The following is a 19,683-nucleotide window of genomic DNA, read 5'->3' as shown; positions in this document are numbered from 1 at the left end:
CGGTCCGCAGCCAATGGACAGGGCTGGGGGCGGTGGTGCCGGCGGCCGCCCGGCTCGCTCCCCCCATTGGCCCTGCGCGCGGTCACTCTGGCGGACGGCGCTGCTCGTTGGCTGCCGGCGCCGGCGGTGCCGTGCGTCAATCGGCAAGTCCCGCTTCCTCCGCGTGGCGGTTGGCTCCGGCGGCTGTCAGTCGTGAGGCGTCGCTCCCTGAGTGGCCGCTGCGGCCGTCAGTAAAGCGCGGCGTCTGGCTCTCCTCGTTTTCCCGGCGTCTCCGCTTAGTGGCTGCGGAGCGTGTCACTGAAGCGCTGCCGCGTTGCGATTGGCGGCGCGCGCTGTCCGTCGCGCCCATCCCCTCAGGGTGCCCGCCCTCCGCCCGACACGATTGGCCGCCGCGGGTGTCAGTGCGGCTTCTCCCCCAATGGGCGGCGCGGGGTGTGCGCCGTGCGCGCGGGGTGGCCGGCCCGGCGGCGGCGGCGGCAGCGGGAGGAGGCGGCGCGCGCCTGGGTCCCGGTCGCGAGGAGGCGGAGGAGGATGTGGCGCGCGGAGGGGAAATGGCCGCCGAAAACAAGCCGGAAGGTGAGAGCGCGGCCGGGCCCACCCGCTCCGCGCCGCCGCGCCGGGCCGGGCCTGCCCGCCGCCGCCGCGGGGCTGCCGGCGCGCCGGGCCGCCCGCGCCGCCCCCCCCGCCGCCCCTGCCCCCGGCGCGGCGGCGCGGAGGCCGGGCTGGGCCGCGCGGCGCGAAGTTCGGCGGCGGCGGGAGCCCCCGCGGGGCCGGGCCGGGCCGGGGGGCGGCGGGCAGGCCATGTGCGGCGGGCAGGCCGCGTGGCGCCGGGGCCGCGGCGGCCGGGCTGGGCCGAGGCTCGGGCACGCCTCCCGCCGCCCGCCGGCACGTGCCCGCCCGCCGCCAACATGGAGGCTGAGGCGGCGCGGGGCGCGGGGCTCCGGGCGCCCGCCGGCCGGGGGCGGCCTGGGCCCGCCGCCGCCCGGGGTCACGCCGCGCCGGGCCGGGCTCGGCCGCGCCGCCCCCGCCGCTCCCCCGCGCGCTCCCCCCCGGCGGCGCCGGCGCACGTGCCTCGCGAGCGCGCGCCTGTCACGAGCGGGGCGGGCTCGGCCGCGGCCCCGCCGCACCGGGGCCTTCGCGCCGGCGGGAGCGGGCGCGCCGCGCGGGGGGGGGGGCGCTGCCGGGGCCGGCGGAGCGGCGGGCTCGGAGGGGAGCGGGGGAGGCCCCGGCCCTGCCCGGCCCCGCGGGCGGCGCGACCGCGGCGGGGAGGGGAGGGGGGCGGCCGGGGCGCCCAACTCCGGCCGAAAGTTACCGGCGCGGCGGGAGCCGGGGCGCGCCGTGTCCGCAAGGGGGTAGCGCTGCGCCGCCCGCGCGCCCCGCGGCGCCCCCCAGCCCGGCGGGGCCGCCCGGTGGGAGCTCGGCGGGAAGCGCGGGCGGCGGCCCCGGCCCGTTCGTCCCCGACCGCCTTGCTCGGGCGATTTCCCTGAAGTTCGCCCCGCGGGCCGCGCTGGCGGCGACTCCCGCCCCGCCGGCGGCTGCAGCGCCCGCTCTCCCGGCCCGGGCGGCCGCGTCGCGGGACGGCGTCGCCCCGGCTTCCATGGTCATGGCAGCCCGCCCGGCGAACCGGTACCCGGTGTCACGGCTCCGTTTGCCGGGGCGGGAGGGGGCGGTTTGTGTCCCGCAGCTCACCGGTTGCGTAACTGAAACCGGGCAAATTTCGGGATGCCGCTGGCGTTTATTGGGTTGCAGTTGGCACTGCGAATATCGGTGTTTCTTTGGCTAATTGTTTTTTCCGCATCCCTGTAGCGAACGTCCTTCCTCGCTTTTAATCCATTTGCAGCTCTTACTGGGAAACCCCTTTTGGGATTCCGGGTTGTGATTCCGACCTCTTCATCTGGATTTTTGCTCAAAGTGCTTTGGAAGTATCTTTTTATTTTTGGTGGTTTCTTGCAGTTTAGCGGATGTAGAACCTCCGCGGGCATGGCCGCCTTTGGGTTGCTTTCTGTCTGTGCCTTGTCCAGCCTGAGAGCTCTACGGCAAATGTACCTTCTGAGTAGCAGCGGTGATTACGACTGTTGTCAGCTTCATCTTTTATTAATCTCTTTGATGCTCCCAAATTCCGTAGTTCCATCTTTCCTGTGGTCCGGAAAATACCGGGCTTCTTTTCTCATTTGCATTGAATTAAATGATTAATTCCACTGAACTAGTGAAATATCAACTAGTTAACACAGGTGCGAGAAGAGAATGAGCATCCGTGCGGACTACATGGCTCAAATAGTGAAGTTTCACTTCTTCAGCAGATGAGAGTCTTGTTCCCAAAGCACACGCGGGCTTGGCTCTTCCTGCGCTAACGTGCCATGACATTTTCCTGCGTAAGGCGCAGATTTCAGTGTTCTCGTTCCTGCGAGGCCGCGGCTTTACAGAACCACGCAGATCAGCGCTCCTTGACTTGAAAGGTAATTTGGCTGTGACGCTTGTTACTTAATGCGGCTGTTATCGTGTTTCGTGTTGGAAACTGATTTTTGTGGGCTGTTGAAGTGTGTGCTTGCTGAGGAGATGGGTCTGCAGCAGCATTTGCCTTTGTGCTGGAGCGCTGTGCACGAGCTGCTGGAGAAAGGACGTTTGTGCCCGGCGCTGGAGCACACCCGTGCGACGCTGCAGCCCGGCGGCGCGCGGAGGGGCTCGCTGGCCGGGGCCGCGCCGTGCCCTGCGCAGCCGTGTCGCCGGGGCCGCGCCGTGCCCTGCGCAGCCGTGTCGCCGGGGCCGCGCCGTGCCCTGCGCAGCCGTGTCGCCGGGGCCATGCCGTGCCCTGCGCAGCCGTGTCGCCGGGCGGGAGCGCGGAGCCGGCAGCGCGGCACCAGCTCCGGTGCTGTGCTCGTAGTGAGCACCCAGAGCAGCTCCTCGCCCTGACTGGGTCTCTGGTGTATTCTCGAGGAGGCAAGATATAAACCATTCATTCCTTAAATTTAAACTCTGCCTGTCAGAAACTTGAATGGGAGTACTTTTAAAGCATGATTCAAGATAAGTGTTTCACCAGTAGCTGGATGCTAGAGGAGAGAACGCAGGTTGCTTTAGGTTTCTGTTAGTTTAATGTTTAAAACCCGGAGGTAAGCGGCAGCGGGCAGGTCAGCTGCGTGCGGAAGCACGGCCTCTCTTGGGGAGCGCTGTGCCGCACCTGCCCGCAGCGCTGCGGGGAACCAGCCTGGCGACAGCAGGAAGCAGCTCTGCAGACCGGCCGCGTCTCGGAGCTTCCCTCTCCAGCTCTGCTCGAGGCTCCCTGTGCCCAGCAGAAACTCCTCGGCGGTGGGTGAGGGTTTGGGGGGTCTGGGGTCAGTCCCCTGGCTGCAGGAGCCGTTTCCACGTCTCGGAGAACTGGGGTGAGTTACCTCTTTTCTGGTTTCCCTAGGCAGGATGAAGTTGGGCTCGATGACCGAGCAGCTCTTACGTTACTGCAGCAGAGGGTTTGTGGCTTCTGTAGTTTATGACGCGTTCTGTGTCTGGACCGAAACGGGAGGACTGAGCCTGGGAGGCGCTGCCTGGCAGCTCTGAGGGGCTCTGAGATAGATTGGGGTGGGGGTCTGCTGCAGATGTAAAAGAGTTCAGGGCTGGATGTGCAGAGAGACCCTTTCCTGGTATTTCTGTGCGGTCTCCTGGGCAGGTCTGAAACCCGGGGCTGCGAAGCGGAGCAGTGCCCACGTACCCGTGGCAGCTGGCGCGGGAGCTGGCACTGTTCGTGGTGCCCTCGCCGTGCGGTGCCGTGCGGCGGGTGAATTTTTCCTCTGCTGGTTCAGGCAGGGCCAGGAGTTGGTGGGGACCCGAGGGACTCGGCGCTTCAGGTGTGGTGGGATGCCGAGCGGCTGTTTGGGGAGCGTCCCTCTGGAAAACCACACAGTCCTGATTTGGTTGTCGAACAGCAAATATTTACTTCCCTCTGCGGAAGTGTTGCATAACAATTTATTACTTAAACAAACCTGAGGCTATTGCAGCGCGATGGTCGCGTTTGTAGCGCGGTCCTTGCTGGCCGGACACCTGTGTCGGCCACGCGCTGCCACGGAGGTTTTGCTCATTTCAGCAGCCGGGGTTCCACCCGTGTCTGTGGTCAGAGGTGGACGAGCTGCCTCCCGCCGGGGTCTCTGGGCTCGGGGGGCTGTGAGCCAGCCCCCGGGGCACAGGGCTGGGCTCCGGTCACTCTCCAGGCTGCAGGAGCTCCGTGTGCGAGAGCAGTTCTGCTTAGTGCTTTGGTATTGTAACTGTTTGACGTGCAAGATTCCTGATGGAAGGCACGGGGCTTGTATAAAGCTCGAGCTTCTCAATTCCACATCTATTGTTCTTAATGATTTTGCCAAACACTTCATCTCCAAAGGTTCTTAGTTTGTTTGTGTGGGTTTTTAAAGCTAGGTCTGTAGGAAGGTTTCCTATGGCCATTGTAACTCAGGTTCCATTTCATTTATCAGGAAACAGTGCAAGGATTATGTACAAGGAAGTTTAAAACGAATGTTTTCAAAATTCAGTCTTTCAGGACTTGGTGCTGACTTTACTAACACATTTAAACGATCCCTCTCAAACACGCAGTCTTTTAGAGACCTGCTTGGAAAAGCACACGGCAGCAGAGGAAGAGGAGAAGCTCTGTCCAGGTGCCCTCAGAAAGAGGGAGCTGGACCGTGACCTTCCTTTTCCAGTGTCCCTTCTGTCTCTGCTTCGATGTCCAAATGTGTCTGCAGGGAGAGGAAACAAACAAAGCCCAATGCCAAAACAGCACCAAAAGCCCCAGAGCTTCCCCTGGAGCGAGCTGAGCGTGCCGCGGAGCCGCGCGGGTTCGCTGCGGTGCGGCCGCGCGTCCCGGCTGCTTCCGGCCTTCCTCTTCCAGGCCTGTCCGAGTTGTTCCTGTGTCCTGTGTTCACCTCCTGTGCCTCCCTGCGCCCCTTCAGCCCCGTCTGCTGTTGGCCCTGGTTCAAGCGCTGGGGGTGCGAAGGCGCCGGGGGTCCCCAGGGCAGTCGCGGCACCGCGGCCGAGCGAGCTCCCGGTGGCGCCGGCGCTGGAGGGCTCGGTGTCCTTGTCCTGCTCTTGGCGCATCTCTGCTTCCAGGGGTTTCGTGGTGCTGTTTTGGTGTTTGTTTCCCCTGCCAGCTCTTCAGGTAGGTTTCCAAATTCAAACTGTTCATAGTTTAAAAAAACAAAGTAAAAATGTCCATGGTTGGCGGCTGCCAGCGTCCGGGGTCCGAGTGGGCGATCTCGCTAGCCCTAGCCAGTACTTCAGGATACTTGGAAATGTGCTGTGGTCCTGAGGACGTTTGTAGTATTGAGAACTGTGTAGATGGGTGGTTCGTTTTTGTGGGGCTTAACTACTAATATCCATCTCTCTTTAGTTTCATTGCAGTTGAATTTGATGATGTAGTTTTAGTGAGAACCAAGGGACGAAGGGCTGGGTGTCGGGTCTGGAGCCAGGGTGTCGCTGGTGACCCCGAGCCGTGCTCCGCTCGCGTGTTGCACTCGCCGTACGGAAAAGCGACGCGGGCAGCGTGGAGCGCGAGCGGCCCGTGAGTGCCGGGCGCTGGCGCTGCGTCCTCAGGGTGGCCGTCACGCCGTCCTCCGCGCGGGGAGCGCAGCCCCGGGTGCTGAGCGCAGCCGTCCGTGCGCAGCGTGAGAGACAAACAGCTCGTTGTGTGCACCAGACCTCCCGCCAGCGCGTCGGCTTCGTGAAGAGTTGTGCTGTCAGCTCTGCCCCAAAACGCATCGGTTGCAGTTTTACGTAACTGTGTTGTTCAAATTGGATTCAGTTATAAAATGTCAAGAAACTTCCTGCTATGTGAAAAGGATGCAATAACTTACAAGTAGCCCGTTATTGGTGGAAAACCGGGACGATAATATGCAGCAGCAGAGTTTCAGCTGTATTTGCATTCCTTACAGCCTTAGAATGGTTTGTAGAGCTTGTTACAGCAACGGAGTATCACAAATGTTCCAAGAAATTAGGCTAGCTTCAATAATTTACTAGAGTAAAATGATGTTGTTGATCATCCTTGATACTGCTACCATTCCTGTGAGCTCCTCGTCCCCCCGTTTTCCTCACAGGCAGCAATCCCAGCGCTGCGTGCGCTGGTTGGCCTGGCGGCCTCGCTTGCTCCTCTTTCACCTTCTTACCTTTGCCTGAAGAGCTGCCCCCGTGTCCCCCGTGTCCCCCGTGTCCCCCGTGTCCCCCGTGTCCCCCGTGTCCCTGTCCTGTTCCCCCACAGGGACCAGGACACCTTTGCTCAACCGGCAGCTGAGCCAAGCGCTGGCAAAGGAGCGGGACCTGGTTATCTTGTCTGAGCCGCCCTCGACTGATATTTAGAAATTGGCTTTTGTTGACAAGAGATTTCCAACTGTAATTGTCCAAATATTTCTAGAACACAGACCAAGAGCTGTTGGGTTTGTTTATATTGCTACTTGTTGACTGATTGAAAATGCCAGGGACCAAGTTTACCTCTGAGGAGAAGCATCCCAGTCGTTCAGAGGTTTGGATCGGGGTGATTCTTTGCGTTACATCCTGCCAGACGGGATTTATCGGTTTTGTCTCTGTCCAGAGGTCAGCACCTGGAAGAACGGAGCACTTCATGGCGGCGGCCCGGCCCGGGGCCCGCCAGAGCCCAATCGGCGTGGAAATACCAACGTGAATTCTTTTGACTTGGATTTTTGTCTGTGTTCGCGTGCCATCCTTGGAGAAGTGGGTTATCGAGGAGCAGCAAAGGGGAGGGTTTCGGGGAAGCCGGCGGGGCTGGGAGCCGCCGGTGCCGGTGCCGGGACGGCGCTGGGGCCGTCGCTCTGCGAGCGGCTGTGGTCGCACCGAGCTCTCGGAGACCAGGCCCAGGCGACTTTTAGAGGCTTGTTCTTTATGTTGATTTCCAGCATAGAACTGTCTGCAAATCAGCGGCTGATCAACACCCATTCAGCCGTTCCTCTGTTTTCCAGTTACACCTTCTATTGATACACTGTGGTAGTTAAATGGTCTATAGATCTGAATTCCCCCCCTGGATCACAGAAGATTTAAGAACCAGTTAAAGAAAAGGCAAAGGCTGTTTGGAGAGCGGGGTTAGGGCACAGACTCGCTGTGTGATTTGCTGTTGTGCGCTTTAAAGTTTTATGGCCCGTGTTGCATCCCTTGGGAGGATAAAGTGTAAGGAGCATGAAGAAACCCATAAAATTACGAAGGGTTTATGTGGTATAATTAATATGGAACTTTCTATGAACTTTATAGTTGCTTTACTTTCTCAGTTTTGCACGAGTTTCTGGTTTGCTAATGAGCAATCTTGAAGATCGCTACTGGAATTTAAATTTGGGATTTTCATACCGTATTCCAAGATCCATTGTGGGCCGCTGTGTTTCAGTGTGTAGCTGCCCTATTGTAGTTTGCAGATTTGGCCGTGCGTGCCTTGGGAAGCGTTTTTTGAGCTGTGGCCAGCTTTGCACTAAAAAACCCCATGTCGATACAGCTTTACTGGCAAATCCTCCTTGTGCAAGTGCAGCTTTGCTTGCAGAAGCACTTTTTATTGACACTGGATGGGTTTGCAGATCACAATGTCATAAGTCGCACCCATAGCAAAAATAACACGAGGGAGAGAGTTCAAGTACAAATCTGGCCTGGATTTGCACAGTAGAACCAAATAAATATTGTGAAATCGCAGCTCCTGTTTGTAACCGCAGCGGGGATTGCAGCCGGGGGTGGCGGGAGCTGCTCCCCGTGCCGCCCGGTGCGGAGCGGGGCCGGCTCCGGCTCCTCCGGCGGGGCAGGAGCCGCTGCCCGGGCTGTGGGCGCAGCAGCTTGGCTGGAAGTGACAGATGACGTTCAGGCCGAGGGACAACCACTTCTTTCCTTTTCTCCGGCTCCCTAAAGGTGTATGTGTTCTAGCTGGAAGGATTGCCATGATTTGTGTGGAACATAAGTAGCAAAGCAGGAGCTGGTTTGGAGGAATGTGGACTCTCGGTAGCCGGTCTGCGGGGTGGCAGGTCCTGGGCGCACTTGGGGACCTGCTGGTGGAGATGCGTCCAGAGGAACCGGAGCACGGAGAGGGGCCCGGGGGGACGTTTCAGCGGCGGGGACGGCTCCAGCGCTGCAGCCACCGTGCCCATAGCCCGTGGGCACCCGTGTGCTCTGAACCCTCCTGGCTGGTTCGCAGCTTCGCCCTTGCCCAAGGTCAGCTCTGGTTTAGGGAGGTGGAATTGAGGACTCGCTTCCCGTGACGTGGTTGCCGTGCGTCGCGCTGACCGCGCGGCCAGAGCGTTCCGTCGAGGCGGTGGCGGTTGCCGCTTTCCACGTTGTGGAGTTTTTGGATTGAAGAAATGTGGCCGTTAAATGCAGAGAAGGAAAGCATACGTGAAATGCTGTCACCCTCCGGGATGGCGCAAATGACCTTCCGTTGCTGTTGTGACACAGAGGCGCGAGATGCCAACAACAGGAGGCGGAAGGTTTAGAGTCAGCAAGTTCTGAGAACTTCTACCAAAACATTTCTAAGGGATCTATTATCCATAGGCACTTTCTGGATTAATAATACTGATAATTGATGACAGTGGGAGAAAGTTAATAAAACGAGCTGAATAATTAGAGGTCTGCCAGCCCTGCAAAATAATAGAATGAATGATAGAGGACTTGACTGATACGGAGGTAAGGGGAAGTAATACAATTAATGTCAATTAAAATGTGCCCATGGAAAATAAGCTGATGAGATGTAACTGGGGATGTAGTTTGGCTGATAAAAGCAATAATGTGTGCTGTAAAATACTTTGCCTCCTTAATGAATTAAATATAGTGCAATGCAATATTTTGAATGAGAAATGAAAAGGGTATAAAATTAGTGTAGGGAATGTTAAGTAGGTACCAGTGAACTCGGCTGGAGGGGCTGGCAATACGGGCGGGAGGGCAGGGGCTGCCGGCGTGCCGGGCCCGGCCAGCTCTGCGCTGTCTCGGCGGGTCGGTGTCTTTGGGGCTGCCGGCGTGCCGGGCCCGGCCAGCTCTGCACTGTCCCGGCGGGTCGGTGTCCTTGTGGATCGTCCCAGGCGTTTGTGAAGCTTCGAGCGGCCGGAGGTGGGACAGTCACACATGGAGAACGCTGACTTGGAAAAAGAAGTGGCCCAGAAGCCCCGTGGGCTAACGGTCTGAGATCCGCAGTGTCGAGGCAGACATCCTGGAGCGCTGTACAAAGACGACAGAGGGATCCTTCCTCCCGATTTCCGTACCAGCTCCGCAGAGCTCCCTGCTCCGGGAGGAGGGGACGCGGCAGCGCCGGCGTTGGGTCGGGGCAGCCGGAGAGGGAAGGTCCCGCAGCCGGGAGCGCGGGACTCGTGAATTATGGAGCAGCTCACGTTTATCATACACGTCGCTGCTTGTCTTGTAAGCTCATCTGCTCCGCTTGCACGAGTGGTTGATTTAACAGCATGTACGTTGTTGAACTTGACACATCCAAGAGCAGAATGGAGCTTTGAAAACCCCGGGGCTGCGGGTCTGCGCTCCCCGCGCGGCCGCGGGACGGGGGACGTTCTGTGCTGTGCGGAACTGCAGACCAGTTTTATCAAGATGCTGGCAGCTGTTTGATGGCGTAAAATGATTAGATGTGTAAAAGGGAAAGTTAATATCCTTTTTCTGTACACTTCCGAACGGGAGATGAGTACAAGTTATTTTTGTAGGGCCGAACGGCAGTGAATAGTGTGGTTCTCGTACCCCGCTGAGCGGGGCGCAGGACGGTGGGCGGGGGAGGGGGCCCAGGGCTGCGCCGGGGGTCTGGGCCCGCGGATGCTCCGGTGCTGAAGGTGGTGGTAGGAAGTTAATGCTTCTGGGCCTCACGCAGGCTGCTGTTGGGCTGCAGGGCTTTGGGGGGCTCTCGTTTGTTTGTTTGTTTGCTTTTTAAGGGTAATTGATGCACTTGCTACATTTTTAGCAACAAAAAAGAATAATCTTATATTCTTCGGTAGTTCTGCTTTCGAGAGCCCCGGGCATGGTGAGGGAGGAGGATTTCCATCCCTCTGCCTCGCTCACATGTTGAGGAGCTACATTCACTGCCTGAGCGGTCCCTGGAAGGAAAAGTAACCTGTTTTTAATCAGGTACAGTGCATTTTAGTTTTAAATGAACTAATAGACCTTGAGTTGCATTTCTGCTGCAGCTTGGCAAAATTATAGCAGGTACTGGGGCTCTGTGCTTATTTACTTGCAAATCCTGTCAAGTGTGAACTTCATTTACGACTTCCCTGGCAGGTCATAGCGCTGTGGTCACAGCTTCTGTAACGTTTTGTCGCTATTGCTTGTAAAATTTGTCACTGAGGGAGGCAGTAAGCTGCAAGAGGCACAGGTAAGCACACACAGGCTCCTTGTGCACAAATCCGTCAAAGCGCCTCTCCAACTTTGCAACCACGAGGATCTGAGCTGTACTTGTATATGTGGAATAAAGGTGCGATTTGAACAGACAGCCGTGTTGTTCTTTGCAGTGGCGAAGCGCCCGCTCTCTGGCACGCGGACTGGGGGGTCCCTTGGCCCGCTGGAGCCGCGTCTCGCGCGCCGCGCCTCTCCTGTCCGTACATCACGTGTCTCCTCTTCTTTCCAGATGATCACGGGAACAGCAATGGCAGTCATGTAAAAATCTTTTTACCGAAGAAGCTGCTTGAATGTCTACCGAAATGTTCAAGTTTACCGAAAGAGAGGCACCGCTGGAACACTAACGAGGTAGCTAAATCTCTTATTTATTCTTAAATGTAGCAGCTTACTTGATGCTTGTGGATTGTTTTTTGAGAGCATGCCATGAAAGTTACAGGATATGAATTCCCTGGCTCCAGAGCCTGTTGCTTCAACAATAAAGTCCTGTTACATGTTGAGAGTGGGATTTAAACTGCACCTGAAGGCACATGCGGTGCTGGTGTAGTAGGGGTCTGTTGCTCGTGTGTATGTCACCCATCGCAGAGAGTCAGATCTTGTGTCATCCTCCTGCCGTGCTCCGAAGTTGTTAACGTTAGACAGGCGTTTGGGCGCCGTGTTAAACAGGTGCTGTGTTTCCATGCGTAAGGACTTCCGAACAAAACCGCAGTGCGTGTTCTTTCCTGCCAAACGGGATCCTGAGAAATAACCAGCTCGCGCCTGTCTGAGAAATCTTGTTAGGACAGGGAGGCACAAAGAACGGGTGTTTTGTGCTGGAATCGGTTTCTCTGAATGTGGCAGTCTGCGTATCCCACGTTAGCGCGTCGTGGTTGGGTTCACTGGTGTGAGTGCACGGTGGAGCTGAAGCACAGTTCAGACAGGCCCGGGGTCTTTGTTCCTTCGGGGCGGCGAGGCTGACGCCGCACCGCCATACCCACAGTGTAGCTGTGCTTCGGTAGCGCTGTCTTACTGTACCTTTGCCGTGTTGTGGGAATCATTCGATGATAGGAGCAAGCAGCTCTGAGAAATCCCTGTAAAACTGCAGTCAGTATCTGCCTGTGGCACGCTGACTGTTCTGTGACATTTAGACATGTTCACACAAACGCTGCTCACGAGTTTAACTACAAGCGGCGAGCTGGGCACAGTCGGACACCGTGAGCCCGTGTGCGGGCTCCACCCCCACCGCTGTCTGAAGGCTCAGGTCGCGTATCTGGTTTTGCCACACCAAGTGCTGTGACAGAGCGAGTTGGCTCTTCTGGGGAGCTGCTGGTGGTGGCTCTTTTGTGTAGATGTTTTTGTCTTGGGTCATTTGAATTTAAGTGTAAATTTTAGGAAATGTGGGTTGCAGTTTATCCTGGGCTGGCGCTCGTGCTGACGGGCGCGGGGCACGGAGCTCGAGCCGTTCAGTGGCTCGGAAGGATGCTGTTTGACAAAGACAGCTGAGGAAGCAAGCGCTCTGCAGGGCTTGTGGCACAAGGAGGCTCCGTCGTGACGGGAGCAGCTTGCTGGTGTTCAGTCGCTTGTCTCCCTGGTTTAGAGGCTCGTGTACACGCTCAGGCGCTTCCGGCTTCGCCGTGTGGCCTCCCAGGGTACAGAGTGCGGCAAACAAGGTTAACTCATAGCTGGAAATCTTGATTATTCATAAGTGTGATGCAAAGCAGAGGGCGTAGGTGCTTGCAGTGTGAACTGGGCTGGAAGAAGCATCCTCCGTCTGAAGGACATGTCGGCATTCCGGAGGGGGAAGGTGAGCAGTTTGGATGGTGTCTGTTTTTGCTGTAAGTTTGTCTTGGACTTTAATTCTAGATCAATTGTTTGCTAATAATCCTGAATCATCAGCTGGTGTGTTAAAAGCTGCAACCAGCCCCCTTGTGTCTTATGGGATGTCCGGTTTGTCGCGCTCGTCAGTGTCTGCTCCGAACCCGCGGCCGTGGGACCGGGAGCAGGTTGTGACCGCGGCTGTTCGGGGCTGGCTCTGCCGGCCTGTGTGCCGCTTGTGGTTTCCCTGTTGCGTTATTGACAAGGAAGAGCTTTTCTGGTGGCCTGAGATGTTTGGCCTTGTCAGCTCAGAGGAGGAAAAAAAAGGCGGAACTTTGTGCCTAGATGGAGTCTTGGGAGATTTGTGATCGTGACGGGGGAGGAGGGAGCTCAGCTTCCTGATTTGATTTCCCTCCCTGCCCCCAACCTGGAAGTTTAATTCTGGTCACCGTTACAAAACTGGAGTTTTTCTTAGGGTATAATAGAATAATAGCGTTGGACATGTTTCAGAGTCATTCCGAAGGGAATGTATTTTTCATCTGAGTACACGGGTGTTCCGGGTGTGCTGGGGAGGGCCCCATTTGTACTTTGTATGGTGGTACTTCCAGAGCCCTTGTGTTCATTCCAGAATCGCTGGGGCAGCTCGCGAGGCGTTTCACCAACACGGAGCTTTATTGAAAGATACAAGAGGAATAAAACGCGTGAGGTAACTGCCAGGTGCGCGGTGCGGTGCCGCTGCGGCGTCCCTCAGCCCCGTGTGTTCGGGCAGGCGCAGCACGCGCGGCCCGCCGGCGGTGCCGTGGGTGCCCTGGGCTGCGGGATGTGTCCCGGGAGCACGGGCACCGGCCCGTCTCTGCTCTCCCCAGGCGGGTCCTCGCCGTGGGGCGCGGTGCGTGGGGCGGGGGTCAGGGTCGTGGGGATGGACAAACACGATCCTGCGAGAGCCGGTGGCGTCGTGGTTGACTTTACACTTGGTAAAATAATGCTGTGAGCAGCAAGAGAAATGGAGCATTTGAAAGTGCTTACAACATGTTATCGAGATGTTTGCTTTCCTTCAGATTATGCAGTTTTAACTGAAATGTTTGATGGAAATATACTTCCATATCAAGATGTCATCTCGTCTTAAATCCAGTTTATAGTGGTTTTATGTTTCCTGGTGACGGAAGTGTTCCTTCTAATTTTTTTTTTTTCCAGAGATAGAAAATCGTAAGTTTAGCCGAGCAATTCAGTGACAGATTTACATGTTCTCCGGTTCCCGTGGGAGCGTGTGTGAGCTGCTTTCTCCTGCTCGGGGGGACAGAAAGGGGATTTTCATGGGATTTCTCACATCGGGACAAATCTGTTAGCTGCCAGAGAACTGCAGGGCTCTGTGCGTGTGAGGGAGTTAGTGCCTTGCTCGGGGCTTTTGGTTGTTCGTTTTGAACCGGTTTGGCGTTGCGTAAGGCAGATGGGGTTTGGTGTCGGGCTCCTGGTGGTCGGTGCTGCCCGTGGCTTGCTCGCGGTGCCCGGCTCAGGGCTGCAGCACCCAAAGCGCCTGCGGGTCCCTCGGGCCCCCGGCCTGGGCCCGTGGCGGGCGGCTTGTTCACCGCTGGTGCCCGGGCAGCACGGGCCGGTTTGCGGGAAGCGCTGCCCGGCGGCTCCCGGCAGCTCCGGCGTGGCGCGGGGCCGCGGTCGCGCTGACCTTGTCTCGCGCGGCGCTCGCCCGAGCGGGATTGTGGCTTCCAGCGGAGATGCCTTTCACTAATGGAGTTGGCAGCCGCAGTCATTAATCATCCTTGTAAACACGTGGTGACACAGGACGAGAAAGAAGGAAAAGTTAGACATCCAAAATGTAAAATGCTACCTAGGGCTTTTGTTTCCGACAGTGTCCTATATTTACATTCTCTGTTGGGAAAACCAGGAAGTTCCAGGGTAGAAAAACCCAGTAGCACTTGCCGCATGTGCTTGAGGGCAGGGCAGGAGCGCCCCTTTTCCCGCGTTTCACACCGTGGGCTCGGGTATCGCTCGATAGTGTGCAAGTGCAGTTACAAATCTCTATTTGAACATCACTTAGCGTAGCAAGAAATTCTTTGATGCTGCTCTGGGGACCTTGAGTCGCTGCTCACAGACGTCTCCGGCGGGGTCTCGCGTCTTTGCTTCGCCTGGCCGACACTGACGTTCTCCTCTTCCACTCGGCATCAAGCGTCTGTGGGGTGCAGGATGGGGCTGTTGGTGCCCGTGCGGTGGTTGGTGGGTGGCGGCTGTTGGTGCCGGTGCGGTGGTGAGTGGTGCCGGTGCGGTGGTGAGTGGTGCCGGTGCGGTGGTGAGTGGTGCCGGTGCGGTGGTGAGTGGTGCCGGTGCGGTGGTGAGTGGTGGCCGTCACCGGCCAACAGCAGGAGTGTAGGAAACCCGCGTCTTTAAAGGAGCAGGAAAAGCCCTGAGGTGCGGGGGAGCGTTCCCGCCTGCCCAGAGCAGCGCCCGCCTCAGGCGCCGGTGCCTGCGCCCGCCTGGCGCGGGTGTGATGGCGGGTTAAGGCTGATCAGTGAGCGAGATGGAAGTTTCTCTTTGTCAGAAGCATTTCATTGTGGGTTTATTTTGTGAAATTAATGAAATTCTGTGCTTTGCTTAATGTACAAGGCAGAAAATCTGCTAGTGGCTTTGCTTTTGCAGTTTCTCAGTCGTGTTTACATAATTAGTAAGTGCTGTGGGCAGGCTGGGTGATGGAGCAGGATTGAAAGGTTCCTGTTCTGGCAGTTAGAACAAAAGCAGCAGTACCTGCTGGCTGTTCCTGCTCTAACAGACACTCCTCCTCTTCCTCACAGGACATTCTGACTCTTTTTCTTCCTTTTGGTTACTGTTAGGACCGATGTAACTGTATAATGATAAGTCTTCAGAAATGGCTGGTTTTGCAGTTCTGTGCAGTTAGTGTGTCGGGTCCCAGCACCAGGCCGGTGGTGCAGAGCCCAGCGAACCGCAGTGGGTTGGCTTGGGCCAGTGCTGCCCTCCGGCTTGCTTTTCTTTTTTTCCCAAGTGAATTCAGTTGAATGAATTAAATGAACTTTTTTACCCTTAATGATTGCTAAAGAAAAAGATTACTTCATAATTAGTTTTAGCATATTATACACAAAGTGTAAAATGCTGCTGGTATTTGACTCCATGGCTGAGTAACCTGTCAGGCTACCTCTGTGGATTTTTACACATGTTGAAACTTTCTATCAACGGGTTTGGAATGGCAGGGTGTGTTTGGAGGGCTCCCGTGGCCGTGCCGTGGGTGGTGGGTGGTGGGTGCCCCTGCTCCTGTGGGCTCAGGGGGCTCGGGCACCAGAATGGACCCAGAGACTTGGCGAGTGTGTTAATGGAGTGAGTGGTTAGCCGCTGGTCTGCAGGGACGGCACCGCGGACAGCGCGTCCCCCCAGCACCGCGGACAGCGCGTCCCCCCAGCACCGCGGACAGCGCGTCCCCCCAGCACCGCGGGCAGCGCGTCCCCCCAGCACCGCGGGCAGCGCGTCCCCCGAGCACCACGGACAGCGCGTCCCCCGAGCACCGCGGGCAGCGCGTCCCCCCCAGCACCGCGGGCAGCGCGTCCCCCGAGCACCACGGACAGCGCGTCCCCCAGCACCGCGGGCAGCGCGTCCCCCCAGCACCGCGGGCAGCGCGTCCCCCCAGCACCACGGACAGCGCGTCCCCCAGCACCACAGACAGCGCGTCCCGCGGCACCGCGTCTTTGGCTCTGGCTTGCCCAGCACCGAGGAAAACGCTCACTGGTCTGTTAGGCGAGTTGTACTTTGTACCGCGTTTTACAAGGAAAATGTTACAACAAAGTCAATTTACAAAGTCAATTTAAATGTCTCTGCCAGGGACTGGCATATATAAACACAAATGAATTGATTCGCTTGTCAAATGAATGGAAACTGAGGATATTACGTTTTGTAGGTGATTGAAATCCTGTCCTCCTGGTCTGATGTTCACCTCTTCCAAGGCTGGCTGTGGCATTTTCAAGAGAAAATTCAGGGGATTTAGAGGAAAAAGGATAACTAGATATGAGGGAAGAATGAGTGCCCATGGAAGTGGAGGTTTATGCAGGGCGGCACGTGGGAAAGGGACCGTGAGCGGGAGCCGTTTGTTTCTGCAGAGCAGCGGCTGCGGTGCCCGGAGAGGCGGCCCCGCAGGGCTCCTGGGCACACCCGCTGGCCCCAGAGGAGCCCAAGGCCCGGGGGCCGGCGCTGGTGGCCCCTCGGCAGCCACGGGGGCTCCTGGCCGCACCCTCCGCGTTAGTAGCATTAGTAGCGCCGGGCTTAATTAGCTGCTGAGTCACTGCCGGTCGTGTGGGCGCTGGATCGTTTCTAAGTCACTTGGTTTCCAAATCGCTTCCATCCAAAATGAGGTTGTCTTACGAATCTGCAGTGTAAATCGTGAGAAAGGACCAGCTTCAGTACACGGGTGAAAGAACAGCGGAAAAGCTGACCCGTTGCAGTTCGCAAAAATTGGAGTTGATACCTGTTGGAAATAATGACAGGAACCGAGTTTTAACTCCAGCGTGCGGCAGTAACTACAGCAGGAGCGTTTGCCAGAAATCTCAAAGGCAGGCCTTCCCGCTCCCTCCGGCGGGTCCCGGGCGCTGGCCCACGGGAGGCAGGAGCGAAGCCCAAAGACGCGATGCGTGTGTTCTCTGGACAGACGTGCTTGCAGGTTAGATCCTCGCGCTGCGCGCCAGCTTTGAACGCGGTGGTTTGCTGGCGGTGGTGACTTCTTTGTCTATGAAGACACAACTCAGTTTTGTGGGTGGGTTTGTTTGTTGGTTTCCGGCCGAAGCTGCTTCGGGGCAGCTGGATGGCTGCGGAGAGCGACGTCCCGGGGCTGCGCCGGCGCGGCGGGGTCTCGCTCATCTGGTGTAAATGTGACACTCTGCATAAATCCAGTATAGATAATGGACTGCATCTTGCTTGGAAATGAGTACCAAAGAGGTTTTTATAGCTTCTGTGTAATTGAAATTCCAGGAGGAGAGGCCTTTGTCGTGGTGACCACATTTGAATTAGTGTTTTATTGTAGCGTTACAGGCACACACATTGTGATGTCAGGAGCTCGGTCCGCGTGTCAATAATTGCTGTATTTCCAGTTACAAAGAGTAAAGCAAACTGTGTTCCAGGATGTAACGCTGAGCGCAGGGGATGGAGGGGCTGCGGGGCCGGCCGAGCGCTGCGGGCTCCGCGGGCACCGAGCCGCGCGGGCTGTCCCGGCGCCGCGGCGCGGGAGCGTCCTGGTGGCGGTGGCGGAGCGTCCTGGTGGCGGTGGCGCTGGCGCCGGGCTGGGGCAGGCGCCGGGGCGGTCGCGGGAGCTTTGCCGCGGGAGCTTTGCCGCGGGAGCTTTGCCGCGGGCCGTGGAGGGTGTCGCTTGTACTCACTGCAGCTCCTTTGTTTTGCAGAGATCTTGATGCAGACGCCCTTTTGGATTTCTTTTTAATAATGTGTGACCCTTCACCTTTGATCCCCTGACCTGCATTACTTTGGTAACCATTTCATTTTTTAAATTCATTTCATTTTAATTTTGGTGTGCAAGCTGTAACGTTTCATGGTTTTAAACTGTAGTGTTCTTTCACCTCCCCAAATGTCTTTTTTTCCTATAAAAATGTGTAATGTTGGTTTCTCTTGAATAAAAATTACTTCAGTTGTTAAAGTATGTAATTTTCATTGGTTTTTGCTTCTTCTAAGTTTGTGTGGTGTCTGCAGCACATTACTCTTTTTGACCTGTGTTCTCCCGGTGCTCAGTGTGATTTATTTTGATATCTCTGTACACCTTTGGTTTCATTTGCGTTTCTCCACAGTTCTGTTGGTCAGTAAAACATGCGCTGTTCGTATTTCCCCCCTCACCTCCGGTCACACTTCGACAGCTCAGAGTGGTCGCGGGAGCATTTCACATACTCTTCTGAATTAAAAATGTGCTTTATTTGTAAAATTTTGTTCATCCTGAGATCACTTTTCCCAACCTCAGCTTAAAGGCGATGGCTGTTCAATAAAAGACCAGACTTAGACCAAAACGAGAATCTCAGTCGAAACTCAATTTATGTTTATTTTTGCATCATCGTTGAAACCAAAAGCAGAGTTACGGCGGTGCACGGTGCCTGCGGTGCGCGGTGTGTGCGGGCAGCCCCGTGTGCGGTGCGCGCGGTGTGCGGTGCACGGTGCGCGCGGGCAGCTGCATGTGCGGTGCGCGGTGCACGCGGTGCGCTGTGTGTGCGGTGTGCACGGGCAGCCGCGTGTGCGGTGGGTGCGTGGGCAGCCGTGTGTGCGGTGCGCGGTGTGCGGTGCGCCATGTGCGCAGGCAGCCGCATGTGTGATGTGTGCAGTGCGCGGTGCACTGTGTGTGCGGTGCGTGGTGTGCGCAGGCAGCCGCATGTGTGATGTGTGCAGGCGCGGTGTGCGCGGGCAGCCGTGTGTGCGGTGCACAGTGTGCGGTGTGCGCGGGCAGCTGCATGTGCGGTGCGCGGTGTGCAGTGCGCGGTGCGCTGTGTGTGCGGTGCGTGGTGCGCGCGGGCAGCGCGTGTGTGGTGTGCCGGCGCGGTGTGCGGCGCGGCACAGCCCGGCCCTCGGGAGCCGTTTCCTCCCGCTGTTCTGCCCGGCGGTACCGGTGTACCAGACACGGCTCTCGGCCAGGTCCCGGTTTTGTTCTGAGAACGGGCACACGAAATCCAGTGAACGTGGCCACTGAAGCACAGATTATTTTTTAAGTGTCTCATTATTTTACTCTAGAACATTTAATGCTGAAGTTTTAATTGCACGCAGATGAAGCTGCTAAACGAGCACTGAAGTGGATTTAGGTCTTCTCTGAGCCTTGCTGGTGCTTACAAAAGTGGCGGTTGTCCACGGGAGCTGCCGCTGCCAGCCGTGGGGAGCGGCGGGCGCCCGGCCGGGCGTGATGGAACTGAGCTCATGGTACTGAACCGGAACTAGAACGTGCGTTTTTTCAAACACTCAAAGAGCTACAAAGTGCTGCAAAACGCTGGCAAAACAAGACGTTTGTCTCTTTACTTACTGAGGGAACACTGCGAGGTTTGTTCCTGCAGATGAGGGTTTTCTGTTACCCGAAGCCAGAATATTGATAACGTCCACTCCTGAAACAAGTCTTAATGTTGACATTCGTGCGTTATCTCCCGCTGGATGCGTTTGCATGCTAACCTTGGCATAAGGCCGAATGACTGGAATGAAGTACTTGGCACATCTGGTAGATTTAGAACGTTGCATGTCTTGCAGTTCAGGTAATGCAGCTGGTGTAAGGATTAACCTAATCTGCTTTATTCAACCTCATAGACATACTTGGGTATCAATCATCCACATGTGCTCTTCATTTAATAAAACATACATAGGCAACAGACAAATTGCCCACTTCAGTCTGGACTGCTTTGAAAAACAGATCTGTTAGTCAGCACGAGCAAACGTTGGTTTTCTGTTAACAGTAAAACTCATCCAAACGCGCGAGATGAAGAAGTGCGCGGGACAGACCTTTCCTTTCCTGCCCGGAGTCTGTACCCGAGGAAGCACACGTTGCTGTACGGAAGCCGTCGTGCGCAGCCGGCGCGGGGA

At 56.9% G+C, this 19,683-nt stretch overlaps 1 protein-coding gene across 17 annotated transcripts in view; it reads left to right on the top strand.

The window, feature by feature from the left end:
• The window catches only part of CAMTA1 (calmodulin binding transcription activator 1), a 156,796-nt gene that overhangs the window by 6,460 nt on the left and 130,653 nt on the right, over window positions 1-19,683 (top strand). For 11 of the 17 annotated variants that reach the window (XM_065037714.1, XM_065037726.1, XM_065037718.1 and 8 more), the window contains exon 3: window positions 10,565-10,683. In XM_065037714.1, the coding sequence (XP_064893786.1) occupies window positions 10,565-10,683 (119 nt within the window). Of the gene's footprint in view, window positions 1-415; window positions 577-1,642; window positions 2,457-9,938; window positions 10,069-10,564; window positions 10,684-19,683 lie in introns of those variants that run through there. The other 6 variants (XM_065037720.1, XM_065037719.1, XM_065037723.1 and 3 more) reach the window with 4 other exon arrangements.

This window comes from Columba livia, chromosome 21 (genome assembly GCF_036013475.1).
Source record: "Columba livia isolate bColLiv1 breed racing homer chromosome 21, bColLiv1.pat.W.v2, whole genome shotgun sequence".
NCBI lineage: Eukaryota > Metazoa > Chordata > Aves > Columbiformes > Columbidae > Columba > Columba livia.
The sequence above is the reverse complement of the archived record's forward strand: the minus strand, read 5'-3'. Positions and strand labels throughout refer to the sequence as shown.